This window comes from Camponotus vicinus, unplaced genomic scaffold (genome assembly GCF_025532165.1).
Source record: "Camponotus vicinus isolate PSW18456_S1 unplaced genomic scaffold, iyCamVici1.0 SCAF_1, whole genome shotgun sequence".
NCBI classification, from domain to species: domain Eukaryota; kingdom Metazoa; phylum Arthropoda; class Insecta; order Hymenoptera; family Formicidae; genus Camponotus; species Camponotus vicinus.
Genome location: NW_028141945.1, coordinates 38394263 through 38411564, shown reverse-complemented (window position 1 = coordinate 38411564; position 17302 = coordinate 38394263). Strand labels below are relative to the sequence as shown.

Sequence of the window (17302 nt, the reverse complement as noted above, 5' to 3'; positions counted from 1 at the left end):
CTTTCGCAAATAATCTCTCCAACATACATTGTATAAAAAAATGCAGATAATAAAATTTTATATCGATAATATATATCATGCATTTTTTATTACTCTACCTTTTTAATTATTTTTAAAATAAAAAATATGATTTTATATCATTCTAGATTTTTAGTAAAAATGGAAAACCATTTTTATTAAATATTTTAGCACATAATTTTTATAAATGTATCAAATAAATATGTTATATTTAGATTTTTTGAAACTTTATCGTGCGACTTCCCCTGACTTTTGTAAACGATTGGAGAAATATCAAGCGTGTGACTACTTGAAGATAACGGTATGATGCGGCAAAAATAAAGCACGACGAGAACTGGACATACCTGGATTTGACGAGATGATACCGGTCGAGCTTTTCGCCGACTAGCTCGCGACGATGGTGAAATTGGTGGCCCTGATTAGTGCGCTGCCCGCTGCAACTCAGGCAACGGCGAGCTCCTTGCCAAACAACCAGCATCACTGTAACACGAACAAAACGATGAATGTTAGCGCGAAAAATCTCCATCTTTCAATCGCGAATCAAGGTGAATCATATCACGCGCGCCTGCCATGATTTACACATACACGATTTATCTGTTTATCAGAGGCGTTCCGTTTTTTTTTTTTTAAAGCGCGTACGCGACACAAATCTGAATCGAGAGAAACGATTAAAAAATAAGAGTGTTCCGTTTCAACGGACGCTATTTTTTCTCCTTGTTATCGCTGACAATGTTTTTCACATTGAAGAAATTTGCGTGTCAATTTTTGTCTCTCCAATCTTACGATACGATTGCGTTACGTAGTAATTGATACGATTCGCGATCAATCGGCATTACGACACGCACATGTTCTTGACCTTTGATCTAGAATTTACCCCACGCAGCGATTTGCGAATTCGCAACGAAAAATAATTCGCGCGATGAATCAATATCTCGCCACACGAAGTGTATCTTATCTTCAATTTCACGACAAGAGCAACATATCTTTATCGATCGAATTAAGACGATGTTTAAATCTTATATAGAGAACGAATAATTCACGATGCGTAGGCGTAAAGAGAATACATAGATGTAAAATTCAATATAAAGAGAGAGATGTAATCACATTTTTTACAATAATAAATAATTAAATTTCTATTTAATTGAAGATTTAAAACAATTTTTGGAGCAATGTTGAAACTACGAGCGTCATTTACTTTTTAATTTATAAGAAATATACGTGCTATAAAGACGCACTTGACATTTAACCTTCCAATATTTTTACATTGATCATGAAACTTATTCGTCTGACACAACCGATTCGATTACGACAAAAGTTTGACCTTACCTTCGACCTTGCGAGACCGAGGCTCGTCTCAAGTCGGTGTTGGCGTTGCCATTTGCGATTTGTAAACTTACACGACAAAAAATCATGAATATAATATATATATATATATATATATTGTTATGGAATTTTTTTTTATATATACATATAATTGTTACCGAAAGTACAAGAATGTGTAAATTTTATTCTTTAAATTTTGTAATTATTTTTCAACTTGCTAGGTTTTCTATTGGCATATATTTTTGGATTGTAAAGTTAAATAAAATACATCTATGTATATATGTTTCGTATTTAAAAATTGAAACATTTGTCAATCAAAAATCTAATCAATTGAAAATTAAATATAATATATTGTATATAAATATAATATATAATATAATATATAATAAAAATAATTAAATAAACTATATATAAGAAATAATATTTTTTTTATATTTAATTTATTAGCATATTTTAAAATTTATTTTTATTATAATTAAATAACTATAAGAAATTAGGCTCTGTGTATTAAAACATAAACTTAAATTTAAACGGGCAATAAGAGCTAAACGCGGATGGTCGTGCGTAAGTTCAACGAGAAATAAGTTTTTGTTGAAACTTATTTGTGTGCACAGGGCACAAATTTTCTTGGTACGATACCAAGCAATTATTATAATTAATAATATATCTTATCATACATATTACACATTAAAATTAAAAATAATATATACGAGAATTTATTACACATATGTGCGACATTTCTTTTCACTCTTGAAAAATTAAATTAAACATTCGCATTTATTGAAATCGATTTATTGTTTACGTCGACCTTGAAATGACGCAATCGTTAACCTGGAAGCAAACTTTGCGAAGTTCTCGCTGGCGACTGATATATTCCGTGAAAATTCGGAAACGTGAAACTTGGACGATTCTCTCGCGAAAACGTACGTGCAGATATTTGCGAAAATATATACATCGTAATGCGGTAGAAAATATGTGTCTCGGTTGCCAGCGCTCTATCGATTGCCGGGTAGAAATTGTCCGGTGCAACGTCTCGCGTTCCGCCTTGCCGGCTAATATGTATTAATTTCTCGAAAATGAAGCTTCAATTTTTATTTATCCTTCTCTTTCCTCGTTCGCCTCGCGAAGTTTCGATTCATATTTTACTCTATATAATTAAAAGCGCGGAGTTAAGACGCGGAGAAATTTACGACTTTGGAGTAAAACTAAAAAACTACGAAGAGCACCGTCTTCATTCGAAATTTTCCGAGAAATTTGACTGGAAAACGTCACGCGCTATTTTAATCGGTAGAAAGCGCGAATTTTAAAATATACTTATATCATCGATAGAGAGCGCGCCCTCTCTCCTTTGCCATTTTAGAGCCCGAAGCTATCTATAGAACCTATACTCATCTGCGTTTGATTTCTAGCTGCGTTCATTTCGATCGCGCCTTCCGCTACCCCTTCCCCTCGTTTCCTCCTCGAACGAGAACACTCATTACTGCAGTAATCGCAAGCTTCGGAATTAAATATTCAGGCCGATACTTGCGAACGTAATGCTGGGTTTGAATTTGCACGTGTGCTCGCGCGCTTCGATCAATCGCGCGTGCACGCGTTGATCCTTACCCACCCCTCTCTCTCTCTCTCTCTTTCTCGCTCACTCTCTTTATGTAAAAACAAGTCTGCTCGCGTGTTCGCCAATACGTACCTTGAAAACGTCAAACTCACGCTGCTATGGCGTCTCCTGAAATGCGTTTCGTGTACTCGTCCCGAAAGAATCACGCGATCGAAACCGCTTGGCCGAGCACTATCGATGCGACGCGACGTGACGTTTGACAATCAGCACCGCGCGACTCGCCGCCGATATTCACGCGTGACGCGAAAAACGGAGCAACGATGAATAATCTCCGCACAAACGAGCGAGTACAAAGCACAAGGGAAAAACGGACGTGAACCACGGCGAACGCGACCGGATGGATGGCGGATGCCACGCACGGTACTCGTTGCACGCTCGGAGCGCGATACGGCGGCGAACGGTCCGCACTGCGCGGCGGACGGCGGCACACTGAGCGTCGCGGCGCGCGCGATGCCGCGTAAATACGAAGGCACGCCGCGTCGCGTCGAGGGCGAGCGGCCTGCTAGCGCAGCGTGTCTAAGGAACAGCGTTGCAACCGGCTTCGAATCTCGACGACGCGAGAGACGAGGTCGGTCGACAGCGATTTCTCAAAATCCCCCGAAGAAATTTAAATATGATGACGCTGGGAATATAAATATTTGCGGGAAAGGGAAGAGGCCAAAGAGTCTTGTCGAAAGAGAAAAAGAAAAGTTGAAAGTCAATTATATATCGAGACATTCCATGACTTTTTCTAAAATATACAAGTTCGATATATATTCATTGTAGAAATCCTCATTTTTAAATTCAATAATATAGAGAATTATTAACTGAGTTATTTGTATTTGCTTCGACATTTAAGTTAATATGTATAAGGAAACGCGAAGATGATAAAAGCTGGGAGCATAATCAATGAATCCAACTTTATTCAGCAATAATACGAATACGATGAAAAATTGTTCGAATATTTTACGATATAATATACGTTCGTAATTGATTCAATATGGATGTTTTCATAAATATCGTTTTTTAAGTAACATTTCTTGCGCAAATGTCATTTCCTGCATACATATTTTAAAGAATTACAAAGATAAAATTTTAAATATGTATTGATAAAAAGAAAAAAATGCTGCATATTAAATGCAGCATGTTAAATAAATGATTAATTCGTCCTCTAGTTGATAAGATTTTTTTAAAAAATACAAATTTGTTTTATTTTTCATAAACATAAATGTATCATGCTCATGAAAGTATCAATGCATTCTTATCAACGAGAGACTAGACCAATAACGAATTTTGTGATTCGCATTAAAAAATTATACAAAAATCTTATTTGTATCCCGATTAAATCGAGGGATAATATTAAAGTACTTATATTATTGTATATACATAGAAAGTATATTACATTTCTATGCAAGCGATAAATGAGAGAAAATAACTGTCATTTACTTTCATCCCTGACATTTTAGTTTTTAGTCTCGTAATAATGTATTCGGCATCGAACATTGAAATTTGCGAATTATCATCTATAATTTAATGAACACATGTGAAATATACCGATCTTTTGTGGCAGAAGTCTATATAAATTTACATTTAATAGTATAAATCACGTCAATTTTGTCGCAGAAACCTTATGGCGTTTGTTTTTAATTATCCAATATATGAAGTTATGGAAATATACAATGCTATCACGTGTTATATAAAATTATTATTGTTATTAAATTTAACGGAGAGATGTATATATATAATCATAGAAATATTAAATAAATAGATGATTCAAATTCAAGATGAACACTCTGTAAAAAAATATATGTATATGTGTGTATCTATGTGTATATGTCACTTTGTATAATCTTGCAAGACATGCGACGATATATATATTTACAAATATTTTATCAATCAAGTGTATTAAATAATGAAAGCCATCGTGTAGCTTAAATTTTTTGCAAGAAATTTTGAAATAATTAAAGCAGATGTGTCATTTAAACAGCTTATACATATATATATTCAAAACATGTAAATTAAAATAATCTTTAAATATCTCTATTTTTATCTTCTTTGTGATAAACATAATTTCTGCTTTTTATTTCTCTTGTAAAATAATCCTTTATACAAAGAGAAGAGTAATATATTAATAGAAAATCAATTTTTCTCTTCCATACTTTTCTCCATATACAGATACATTCTTAATAATGTATTGTATAACATATGCATCTATACATGTAATGAAATATTTTATTGAAAATAGAAAAAAAAGAAGTAATTTTTATTTGTATATTGTACATATAATTACTCTTTGTATTTTATTAAAAGAGAAATAAAATGTGCAAATATTTTGTTCCTTTAACTGTAATATATATGATTAATGTGCAGATATTGTTGTATGAAAAATTAATCAATGTATTAATGTAATGTGATGTGAGATATGTTGTGATGTTGCAAGTTATCAAGTTTTTTGCAATTATTTGCTATATTTCAGCAACTTATAAATTGTGTATGTGTATACAGTGTTCTAATAAGATAAATTTATATTTGTCACGCTCTATATTAGTACAAATTAAATGGTAAAAATTCTAATCATTAATATTAGAATCTGAAAAGAATTTTTACCTCTTGACATTATATATAAATCTTCAACAATTTAACTTCAAGACTACTATTTTTAATATACACGCATCAGTTGTTAAGTAGAAAACACCATCTTTCGACATTTTTTCCATTTTTTTTTAGTAAATTGTTGCTATTCTCAAACATCAACGAGAATCTATTTTATTAAGTAGCAATTATGAATAATTTCCTTTTAGAACTATGGTATTCTGCGCCTTATGTATCTCGTACTTTGTATCATAGGAAACAGGTACAATGTATTAGGTAACTCAATTTCCTGTGCGATACAATCCATAAGATTCCTTATACTATTTTGCTTAGTGCATCATAATAATGATCAAAGTACATTTCTTATCATATTTGTAAGTTATATATAAAACATTTCGCCGACATCATCCTTTTTTTCATTTTTACAACACTTATATAGAAAATTAAATTAATATCCTACAGCCTCAATGTGATGTATGAAACAAGGGCAAAACTATTTAGAGCAAGTGCTGCACATAAACATCAAGCAAATTGTGCTGTAATTATAGCTATGCTATAACTTACGAAAAACGAGCAATTTTTTATGACAAATAATAACTCTCGATATTTGAACTTTAAGTTATCATTTATAACTATCTTGCATCAGAAGGCAAAGAAGTATATCCGCTCTAATTGTATAATTTTGCTTGATATATTTCTACATGGGAATTTTTATGAAAAGTAATGTTATTTTCTTATATTGGATTATTAGGTCTTTTATATAAACAGATTTTTGCTTTTATTACTGGAGTAATAATTCCAAACTTTAATTATTACGTGAAATAATAATCAAATGATCGTTTTACCAATTAGCAAGTCACCCATAGATGCATTACTATTTTAAAAATAGTATATAACAATTTTGCTACATCTTAAATGCAGGAATAACTTTCAATTAATATTATAATTTGGAGAATCAAGCCATAGGCTGTTATAACAAATGCATTTGTTGTATGAAAAAATTATCATACTATTGTGTTAAAATCAGAAATTGTATTTGCACTATGCTAAAACACCTTCGGACAATCAAATAATATGTAACAGAGAAGTTTTCCATGCTAACTGCATACTCTAAGAAATGCAAAAATATACTATGCAGCGCGTGGTGAGAAATTCTCTGTATTCTTGACAATGGACGGTAGAATGTTTAATTGATAATAAAGAAAAAAAAATTAAAACACTATCTACTTTCTTCCTATTAAACCATTAATTTTGTTTTTCATCTACTACTAATCATAACTTAAATTACAATCTTATTGAAATAATAAAGTATATACGCTATAAAATCTATGGATTGATATAGTTTTTCCGTCAAATCGTTGTCAACTGAACTGTGTACATTGAGTCATCACATAAAGCATTCGTATATATAATCAGTATTACGATATAAATATCGTGTTACTGACATATCGAGATATCAAAAGTTATTTTATATATGTTGTGTATATATATATATATATATATATATATATATATATATATATATATGTATATATGTATATATATACTCATATATATGTATTTACCTAAAATTAAATGACATAGTAATAAATATAAGTATTTCTTAGAAAAAACGCGCGATGCTGATTTTTACAACTAATTTGTTTCTGTCAGGTGAGCATGTCACCTTAATGGAAAATGTGTTATATTTACATAATAATATACAACTATTACACGATTCTATACACGAGTAAAATCTGACATGATTTTTTTCTTCTTTTTCATATTATCTATGTTGTTATTATTTAGTGCATCATTTTATGAAGTTTCAGTATCTTTCCTAGACGCTGTTTCGCTGTTTTCATTCCTTTTTTCGGCTTTCGTTCTGAAAATTTATAGATATCCAATTTTCTTCACAATTATCAATCGATTATATAATTTGTAACAAGTTTTTAAATTAATTTAAAAAAAAACTGTAAATATAAAAATCGACACTTTACCAATGGGAACTGGTGCTGCAAGTTTGGCTTTAACATCTCTAAGTCTGTTGGGGCTAGTCAATATTGATCCGAATCCAATGGGCGATTTTATAACATTTTCAGATGCTGCAGTGGATGATGTAGTCCCCACTGCAGCGACTGCAGGATCCTTTTGTTTTTTTTTGTTATATGTCCGTTTGTTGGTACCCTATTACATGCATAAAATGTAATTTATATCATTAGTTTTCTTTGATTTGTAATAATAGTATACAAATGGAAATAATTAATATAAAGGAACATAAGAAGGAAGACATACAAAGTAAGTTATCAATAAAAAAATATTTATCAAAAAATATTTAAATATACTCTGTGACTTGATTTGTGTAAATTAATACTGACAATTTACATCTGATAATTACTACATATGTGCAATAAAAAGAAAAATGGGAACTAACATGAAAATAACTACAAAATTTGAAATAAAAAAATACATTGACAAAAATTAAAAATTAACTACAAAAAACATAATTGTAAAACTATAAAATATATGAAATCCAAAAACTATAAAAAAGCATAGCATTATAGAATTTTAGATTAAACTGCAGAAGTCGAATTATGCCTACCAATTTCTTCTTGGTAACCTTGTCCATGTCGTTATCCAGGTATTCATCCTATATAAAATGTATGCAAGAAATATGGAATTATGATGTTTAAGGACAGTTATAAATGATAAGCCATTTATTAAATGATAGACAATGATGTAAAAAAAATTTTATATCATATACGCGCGCACACACATTAAATATATGTATATATGTTCATCAATTGGATTAATATGCTAAATTAATTGAAGTACATTTAAGTACATTTTTTAATGATATGAGATATTGGTTTATGTACTTGTCATATATAAGATGCACAAATACAGATAATGATTATGTGCAGAATAAAATAAAATAATATTGAACGAAATAACAATTAATTTACCGATTGTTTTGCTCGCTTCGCCGCGGCTGCTTCTAGACCTTTTTCGACAGATGTTTTTTTTACTCCTTCCCGTGCCGGTCGATTCGTCTTTGGTAAAAGAGGACCAACTCTGGCTTTTGGATTCCACGCTTCATCGATTTGACTTTTTGCCTTAGGTTTGAAGATATAATCTTCGTCGTCAGAAGCGTCTAAAGCTGGATAAACTGCGAATAATATGAATTTAATATCATCATTAAAAAAATATTAATATATATAAATATTTTGTTCTTTTGTTATATACGTACTAAAATCATCATCTTGGTGAACCTTGTCGATATTTTCTATCGATTGATCATCATCGTCATCATCGTTTTGTTGGCTCTTGATAGATTTTGAAGATTTTGCAGGATTACTCGTTGTCGAATAACTTTGCTGACTAAACGATAACATCCCGGCAATAGCCTCCCGCGTGGACGGTGACGCCCTGTCGGAACTGATCGTTTTCAATTTATAAATACAAAGACACCAAAAAATCAAATTCATTCCTCTGTACGATTCAAAACTGTAATAATCTCCTAATAAACATTCAATTATAAATAAAGACCACACATGCTCTAAAAAGAAAAACCATACATATCTACATTATGTAATAACACTACCGTATTACAAATTACTTCTAATAAAAATAAACCTACGGAGAAATTTGAAAAAAAAAAAGTAATAGTCTTATAATAGTAATAGAGATATATAACACTCTAATAATATATAGTAATACATAATATTAATAAAATTACAAGAATATTTATACTAAGTAAATGTTCGCTACTTTTTATTATGTATTTTGCCTCACTTTTAACCGAAAAAGTTGTAAAATATGTGATAAACTACAAAGTATAATATGAAAAAACAGTTTTATATTAAATTAACTTACCCAGTGGGAGGGGGCATAGATTGATTGTACTGCTGTATTATAGTCGACGGTCTGAAATTATTTTTCGTTACAGTCATTGCGATCCAATAAGAATTTGTATATGCTAAATTTATACATACGTAACATCTATTCTTTGAGCGCCATTTCCGAGGGTATACGCCGATGCTTTCAACAATTCCTCTATACCGTTCTTCGGTGCATCGTTTAGCACGTCGACATCGCCGTCATAATCGCGCTTGAATCGTTTCTGCGCATTCGATCTCGGCGCTCGTTTGCGCTTTTGTGACTCGTCTATCACGAGTCCGTAATCGCTCTCATTGCTGCCGTCGTGAAAATCGTACACGGACGACGTCTGATTCCACAGGAGCGGTTCTTTCCCTGTCCGGAGAGCTGTGTGATCAGTCGTGATATTACCACTGTAAACGTTTATATTGTCGTTCGTGCTTCTGACAACCTCGTTGTTACCGAGCTTAAATCTAATTACGGTAGGGCTCTGTTTCCCTAGTTTGGACAATTGTCGTTTATTGCTATTGGCGGATTTGTTCGTCGTGGTTGCTTTAACATCGGGAAACATTATGGGTTTCGGTAATGTAAGTTTTAACGGTGGTCTTGGCAATGGCTGCTCGATCGAAGCAAGTTCTACTTTATTCGTTTCCTTCAATGTTGCTTTGAAAGCGTTATCGGCCATCTTATCGGCGTAATCGAAATCTACGAAATCCTTATTCAATGGCTTCTTTTTCTTTCGTTTACTTTCACGTTCTGGTTTCGGGGGATTTAGAGATATTAAGTACCGTTCTGCGTGTCGTATCTCTTTGCTAAGGTCTTTCAATAATTTCTGGCTATTTATGGTTTCTGGTATCTGACCGCGACTAATCATACTATACTGAAATTATATATATTGGTTATTTCATTTTTTCAATTTTGATTTACGTTCTTTTCTCAATAAAAATTGAATTTATAAAATGTTTTAACTTACATCTTTATCTGTGTTCCACTGCTTGAGAATTCCAAGCAATGCTTTCACACCTTGTAAAAAATATGATGGACATTTCTTCCCCTCGTTATTCAATTCTTTCAATTCTTTGAGCAATTTCTTGGCAGCGAACCAATTAACTGTTTCAAAACCAGGATACTGAAATTTTGCTGGAGTCTTCATCTTCCTTTCTAATTCATATATTCTACAAAATAACGCACAATTTCACCATTAAATAAATAGTAAATTTTTAATTTAGATAAATGATATCTCTAGAAATTTCTTCTACTTACTGTATTTGCATTGGAATATTAAGACTGTGCACAAAATTTCCACCAAAAACCAAAGAATCTACCGGTGTAAGTACCGCATGTATCCAACCCGTGGGAATCATCATTGTTTGGCCCTGTTTAATCACGCACTTGTAACACGCATCAGCCTGATCCCCGAAGAAAGTTTCACTCTGTGTTGAGCTGCACATCCAATGCTGATACAATTGCAAATTCGCCGGTGTCGGTTTGATGAGATAGAAAACTTTTTCACCGCGCAACACATGATACCACACAGATGTGCCGCCAAAGTCAATATGAAAGTCTGTAAAACTGTCTTTGACCGCCATTAAACAATACTTTTGTACTTCGGGTCGCTTTATATCACTGTCCTCGGGCCAATCGCGCGGCCACACCGAATTAACCCAGTCGAGTTTGCGCGCGATGTACGGCGCTTCAACCATTGGTGAAAGACTGCAATTGTTTGATTTGTCAATTTATACACATGTTTTAGAAAACATTTATAAAGCCATATATATGGCAAGGCAATGAATATTGATATACCCAGTGTTAGTAAATTCAAGACTTATGACATTTAATACTCTTGTTCGAGAGGGCGAGTTGTAATATTCTACGAAGTCTCTTAATTTCATACGTATGTTGCTTTGTCTAGTAACATCTATCACATCCATATCCCGATCACCACCTGAATAAAAACAGTCAATTATACATATTGCAATAAAATATCATGTAGTAATAAACAAAAATATCTATTATATTTAATTTAAAAACTTTGATGCCTGCTCTCTTACCTACATAAGTCTCAACATCATAAACACTAAAACTCTGAGGAGGTATGGTCATATCGAGCCCATCTTTTCCATCAATGATAATAGGAGTTTCAAAGCCATTTGTCTGTAGATACTGAAACGTTAACTGTTGTCCTTTTACATGCTTCACAATGTCATCGGCTTTGGGAAAGTGTCTAGACTTTAGTTCACGTATAAATACTGGAGTTCCAGTTTGAACAGGTTTCGTATCCGCATCGCGTTCAGTATAATCATGTCTATGCCAGTTCATCCTAGTCTTCACTGTACAAGATAAGTATTGATAAGAATATAAATTTAATTTGGGAATATGCATAAAATGTTTAACACAATAGCCTTACTGAGAGAAGGACCGCACATAGCTTCGCATCGTGGACAGTGATATTTATCAAGATCTGTAGTCATGTATTCTTTCAGAGCTACACATCTAAAAGAATAAAACAATAATGTATAATGCATTATCTGTACATGAATGTTTAAAAAATTCACAATTACATACAAAAATATATCATACATATATAGAAATTAAAAAATCACGATATATAAACAAGCATTTCAATCAAACGTAATAATTATTCCCAGTATTCTCATTATATCACGCATTTGCTAATAATGTGAAAAACGCTGGGACACGGAAGGCCAATGACGCTTAATACAGGTTATGTTACTATCAACAAAACATTGTTTGCAACGCGAACGCCAGCGAATCCGCGCCGCGTTTCATGTTCACGATTGAACACGTGCTTTCTCGCGGGCATAATTTGGCGCGGAAAATTCCCGTGATTGTGATAGAAAAATAGTATCGTGATTGTCGTTGCGTCGTAGACGCCGAGTTTTACAGGCGTATTTTAAGCTCGCGGACGCTTACCCGCCGTGGTACCACTCCTTGCAAACGTCACATTGTATCATAAATTGTTGAGGATCGTACGAACGACCGCAAAAACAGTATGTAATTGACAACTCCATTTTTTAGTGGTTAGCCAATATTCAATACAACTCCCCCACAAGACACACACATTCACACGCATCCGCGATTTCGTCACTGTCGTCAACACTTGGGGGTGGTAGACGTGACATAACAAAGAGAAGAGCGGTCTTTCGTTAAATTCCTCGTACAATAACGCCATCACATTGGAATCTGGAAATACACTTTTCAATGGCCGCATTCAGCGGACTCAACCGTTAAGCAGCAATCGAACACGATTGGTTTCTACTTTCAGGTCCAACCAATCAGCGTCGAATTACATCGGAAAATCTAGTAATGTTGCCCAACTGTTGAGTTCGCTGAATACGGCCAATCAGAAAGAAGCTCCGACGCGAAATCAAAGTGTAAAATTAATTAATTAATTAAATAATCGGTATAATTACATCGTGTAATTACTGATCTGTTTGATCAGTTAGCGTTAAATTTAACGTAAATTTAACGTTAACAACACATTGATAACAGTGTTATTTATTTTGATAACTAGTAAATTACTAGAAATTTACTATTTATTACTAGATCTTAAACTCCACTTTATGCATTGCGTTCAACAATCTATTCGCCGAATATTATTTCATTGACTAATCAAAATGGAGAAATTTTGCTCCTTTTATTCTAATTGGTCAATCAAATACTACTCCGATGAATGATTTTTGAACACAATCCTGAAATTCCACGCACATTTCTCCGAAAAGAATAACAATACACCGAAAATCTTATGGAGCGTTAGATTAGATTTTTGCCTACACGTGGAGTGTGTTAAAATTTATAAACATAAATAGGTAAATAACCTTCTTTATTAATGAATAAATATAATAAACGGATAAAGGAAAAGAGAGCTAAATTGAAAAAAATTAAAAAGTGAGTAAAATGATTCAAGGTCGTATGAATAAAAAGATTATTCCTTTACTGGAATCACATGATTGTATAATATAATACTATTAAGTGTATATATAATTATATAGTATAATATATTAATTAAAATAGTATATAACATTATTTCAAATGTTGTTGAATATTATTTCATTAACTTTCTTTTAATTTTAAAGACAACTGACAACACGAAAGATAAGAAAGAAATATTCTGTCAGCAAAAGTGAATTTATGTTTGCTTATGAAAATACTGCTATAAATTTGATCGATAATATGGATATTGATAATGCGCAAAATATTCATTCAGGTAAGTTAATTTGTCTTTTTATAAAAGAAGTATTACACAATTTACTTTTAAGTACAAGAAAAAATTAGATAACGAAATAACTATCAACGAATTGTATGATTTCCAATTTAACACTTTTTTTTTTTACATTATATTAATTTTTGTATGTATACGTTTGTTGATATTTTGTTTATATCTCAGTTAAATAGAAAATTATCTGTTATTATACTTATTTAATATTTTTTCTAAGTTCATATAATTATAATTACATATAATTTTATTTAAATTTCAGATTCTACAGTTGATTCTATAAGATGGAATAGTTCTGAGGAACAGGTAGATGAGAAGATAGACAATGATTGGAAACTGGATAATTCCGAAGAAGAGATGGAAGAAGATACCGATGATTGGACTCAAATTGCTCCGAAAGAAAAAAGAAATATAGAATCACCATTTGTGATTGAGATGCATTCGAATGATGTTATGTCACTAAATCTACCACAGATATTTAAACAAGAGCAAGAGACAAAAGTAGATAAGGAAATATTTTACAATGACATGTTTAAAGTAGATGCATCGTCCAGTGAAGAAGCGTGCGTTCTAGTTGCTAAATCTATAAACATTGAGCATAACACTCACATACAAACACAAACATCTGTGCCATCAAATACAGGTGAAAATAATGAAACCCAAAATAAAATTGAGGATAAACTAAAAAATATTAGCATCAATAATATAAGCAGTTCTAAGAAAAATCCTACATGTAAAAAACTCGATAAAAATAGAATATCTGCAAATTGCAATATAGAAAAGTTGCATCAGAACCCTCTTAAAAGTAAAAGTAAAAATCGCACACATCAACCATCGCGGGACAAAAAAGCACCAGAATTTTATTGCATAAGAAACATAGTCATTATTATAATGAAAAGCAAGAGTAGATTATGCTTCACTGGTAAACTGTTGGTAAAAGTATTATATGGCGCTGTGCAAATTTACGGATACATATTAAATAAGTCGACCAATACCATAAAAGTGTATTCTCCGCGAGGATACAGTAATATTGCTATAGAAACGCGCAAGAGAGAAAGATATTCCAAAGATAGTAATATCGATGATATCTGGACAGCACTCGCCACAGAAGGCATCACTCGAGATTCGGAGAGCAAACTGCAAGCCGACATCGATAATGTTCGACCAGGAGACGCCGTTCTCGTGTTGCAGAATTTCGAAGATAATCTGACGATCTTTCTGAAAACTTATTTTCCATACTTCAAATTATTTCCAGATGTAAATAATTCCTGCTATTATCCTTGGACAGATCCCAAGCGAGCCGAGATAATATTGCAAGCCGATCTACATTTCGAGCAATACAATGATTCCAATTACAAACGATTGATCGCCGATCCGTATATCACTACTAATATTGCGCAGAAAATGTTGAATCTTTGGCGCGCGAACCAATGGTCTTGCACGTTGATTGCTGGCGGTAAAAACGTCGGCAAGTCCACCAGCGCGCGATATTTGATCAATAGTCTATTGCATACATGTGCAAGGGTGATCCTGGTAGATATAGATCCCGGTCAAGCAGAATGCACGCCGCCCGGCTGTATCTCGTACAGCTTAATTGAGGAGCCGCTAATGGGACCAAATTTCACGCACTTGAAGATACCGGTTTACCAACTGTTTATCGACAGCGTAAATGTCGCTCAATGCGTCACACGCTACCTGGAAGGTGTTAAGATGCTGATTGAGAGATTAAAGGAGGATCCTGAACTATCCCATTTACCTATCGTAGTAAATACGATGGGTTTCACGCAAAATTTAGGTTGGGATATTGCGATTTTTGCGATAAAACTCATCAGACCGTCGATAATCATGCAAATTATGTCGTCCAAAAAGAAGAATAATTATAATAATATCTTCAGTGTGGAAGTCGTAAATAAACAGGTATAAAATTTCTTCAGATATAATAGATATACCTTTGTTCTTTGAATTCTTAAAAAACTTCTACATAGGAATGCTCGTGGGCGTTTTGCGACGAGAAATTTATCGATTGGAACAGACCATGCGAGCACGACTTGTGTGTAATTCAATCTCAAGTCGAAGGCACCGTAACGCAAACGACAATGGATCAAGGACCAAACCAGTGGAATATGGAACCGTATCAGCAACGCGAGCTCGTCATAATGTCTTATCTCAGCGATATCGTACGCGACAAAAATGATTCTCTGTAAATTCTATGTTGTTCCTCATAATATTTTGTTTTTAATAATTACATGTCAATTTTTAATTTTAACGTTTGTTATTTCAGTTATTACAACACAAGATTATCGCATAGCATCAATCAAGTAATGCCGTATACGTTAGTATTTATATTTCATTATATTACAATAGCACGAGTGTTAAATAGAAATATAAAACTGTTCTGGTATGTGTTTACAGGGCGCCTTTCTCTTCCCTCTGCATTATTCCTCAGCGATTGTTTGGTGTACCGGCGTCGCGTGCTTTGAGCGTCATAAATGGTAATATTGTAGCGCTGTGTGGTATAGATTTAACGGAGGAATCTTCTCAAAACTCAACAGATATCTCCACTCTTCGGGTACTGACGCAAAGATCGCCCTTATGCACATGTTACGGCTTCGGTAAGTACCGATATCACTGCACAAATTTTTCTCAACAGATATTTTGCATAAATAGCATATAATTATATAGGAATAGTTCGAGGCGTTGATATGGAACAACAGCAAGTATATATAAACACGCCATTGCCGATATCGATCATGCAGCATGTTAATTGCTTAGCGGGCTGCATTCCCGTTCCTCCGATGTTGTTACAATTGTATCCAGGCGCACCTTACGTAAGTAGAAATGTAACATTACCGACGAGTCGCGAACCGCGCAAAGGATACTTTCGAATGAGATATCGAAAAAAACAGAGTCCTAATAAATCTTCATAATAAAGTTGTACAAGTATATATATATCCTACAACTTGCGCCTTCTAAATGTTCATTGATTTTCCATTGGAGATGAACATAGAGAGAGAGCATTTTACAAATATAACATAGTTGTAGATATATTTTATATATATATTGTTGGAGTTGTTACAATCCTTGTAACATAAAAAAGACCAAATCATGCGATGTATAGAATTTAATATACGTATATTTATATATACACATGTTTATTATGCCTGATCATTGACAAATATTGAAAAAAGAAGATGTGTATATATGCAAGAAATAAATTTTTTAGATATGTAAAATTGTTGTCCCCACACATCATACAAATATCTATCTATAGATAAACTATATCAAAGATATAACATAAAACAGAAATGATGCGCTTCTGATATAATAATCAATTGCTCACGATCAAAATTTTGCTAGAAATCAAAATTTTGCTAAAATTGTTTACCGCGATACAGAAGTGAGATGTCTTTATGTAAAGCAGAAATATTGTTGCTCGTCTCGTCTTCATTGCATTTAAAGTAGAAACATAAAGGTCGCAATATGGCAGTAAGTGTTTGTACGCTCCAAGACTTGCCGAGCAATTTCTGCCGATTTGTGGCCGACAAATTCTTCACGTCCGTATAATGTCGCGGAAAACCAAAGATCTCTTCGAGTTCGGTGATCCACAATCTATCACTTTCACCCTTCATCATGATTGGTTTTACTTCCGCTTTTCCTAGAATAAAAAGTGAACCTTGACG

General features: G+C 32.9%; 4 protein-coding genes across 11 annotated transcripts in view; 1 reads left to right on the top strand and 3 right to left on the bottom strand.

Annotated features, from left to right (window-relative positions):
• The window catches only part of LOC145966165 (trehalase), a 48387-nt gene extending 44995 nt beyond the window's left edge, over positions 1-3392 (bottom strand). For 2 of the 3 annotated variants that reach the window (XM_083090043.1, XM_083090080.1), the window contains exons 1-2: positions 3029-3392; positions 363-498 (exon numbers count right to left, since the gene is read on the bottom strand). In XM_083090043.1, coding sequence (XP_082946169.1) covers positions 363-496 — 134 coding nt within the window. In that variant the 5' untranslated portion in view covers positions 497-498; positions 3029-3392. Of the gene's footprint in view, positions 1-362; positions 499-3028 lie in introns of those variants that run through there. The other variant, XM_083090060.1, reaches the window with a different exon arrangement.
• A 1155-nt stretch (positions 3393-4547) lies between these two features.
• On the bottom strand, positions 4548-12538 carry LOC145966144 (histone lysine demethylase PHF8). 3 transcript variants are annotated; one of them, XM_083089990.1, is made up of 13 exons: positions 12320-12538; positions 11793-11878; positions 11437-11715; positions 11189-11330; positions 10649-11098; positions 10359-10560; positions 9502-10265; positions 9383-9433; positions 8757-8944; positions 8473-8675; positions 8109-8156; positions 7507-7693; positions 4548-7391 (listed from the first exon to the last, which is right to left on the bottom strand). In XM_083089990.1, the coding sequence occupies exons 1-13, from the start codon at positions 12415-12417 to the stop codon at positions 7312-7314; spliced, it is 2778 nt and encodes a 925-aa protein (XP_082946116.1). In that variant the 5' UTR covers positions 12418-12538; the 3' UTR covers positions 4548-7311. The 3 variants fall into 3 exon arrangements, with proteins under 3 accessions (XP_082946116.1, XP_082946125.1, XP_082946135.1); XM_083089999.1 differs by having other exon boundaries at positions 8757-8935; positions 12320-12537; XM_083090009.1 differs by lacking the exon at positions 8109-8156 and having other exon boundaries at positions 12320-12537.
• A 489-nt stretch (positions 12539-13027) lies between these two features.
• On the top strand, positions 13028-16767 carry LOC145966099 (polynucleotide 5'-hydroxyl-kinase NOL9). Of its 3 annotated transcripts, none has more exons than XM_083089903.1 (7): positions 13033-13215; positions 13483-13613; positions 13885-15539; positions 15608-15822; positions 15904-15954; positions 16035-16234; positions 16305-16767. In XM_083089903.1, the coding sequence occupies exons 2-7, from the start codon at positions 13538-13540 to the stop codon at positions 16547-16549; spliced, it is 2442 nt and encodes an 813-aa protein (XP_082946029.1). In that variant the 5' UTR covers positions 13033-13215; positions 13483-13537; the 3' UTR covers positions 16550-16767. The 3 variants fall into 3 exon arrangements, with proteins under 3 accessions (XP_082946038.1, XP_082946029.1, XP_082946019.1); XM_083089893.1 differs by having other exon boundaries at positions 13033-13294; XM_083089912.1 differs by lacking the exon at positions 16305-16767 and having other exon boundaries at positions 13028-13294; positions 15608-15799; positions 16035-16178.
• Positions 15734-17302, bottom strand: part of Dnmt3 (DNA methyltransferase 3) — a 118248-nt gene continuing 116679 nt past the window's right edge. For both annotated transcript variants that reach the window (XM_083089833.1, XM_083089842.1), the window contains one exon: positions 15734-17277. In XM_083089833.1, coding sequence (XP_082945959.1) covers positions 16994-17277 — 284 coding nt within the window. In that variant the 3' untranslated portion in view covers positions 15734-16993. The remainder of the gene's footprint in view (positions 17278-17302) is intronic.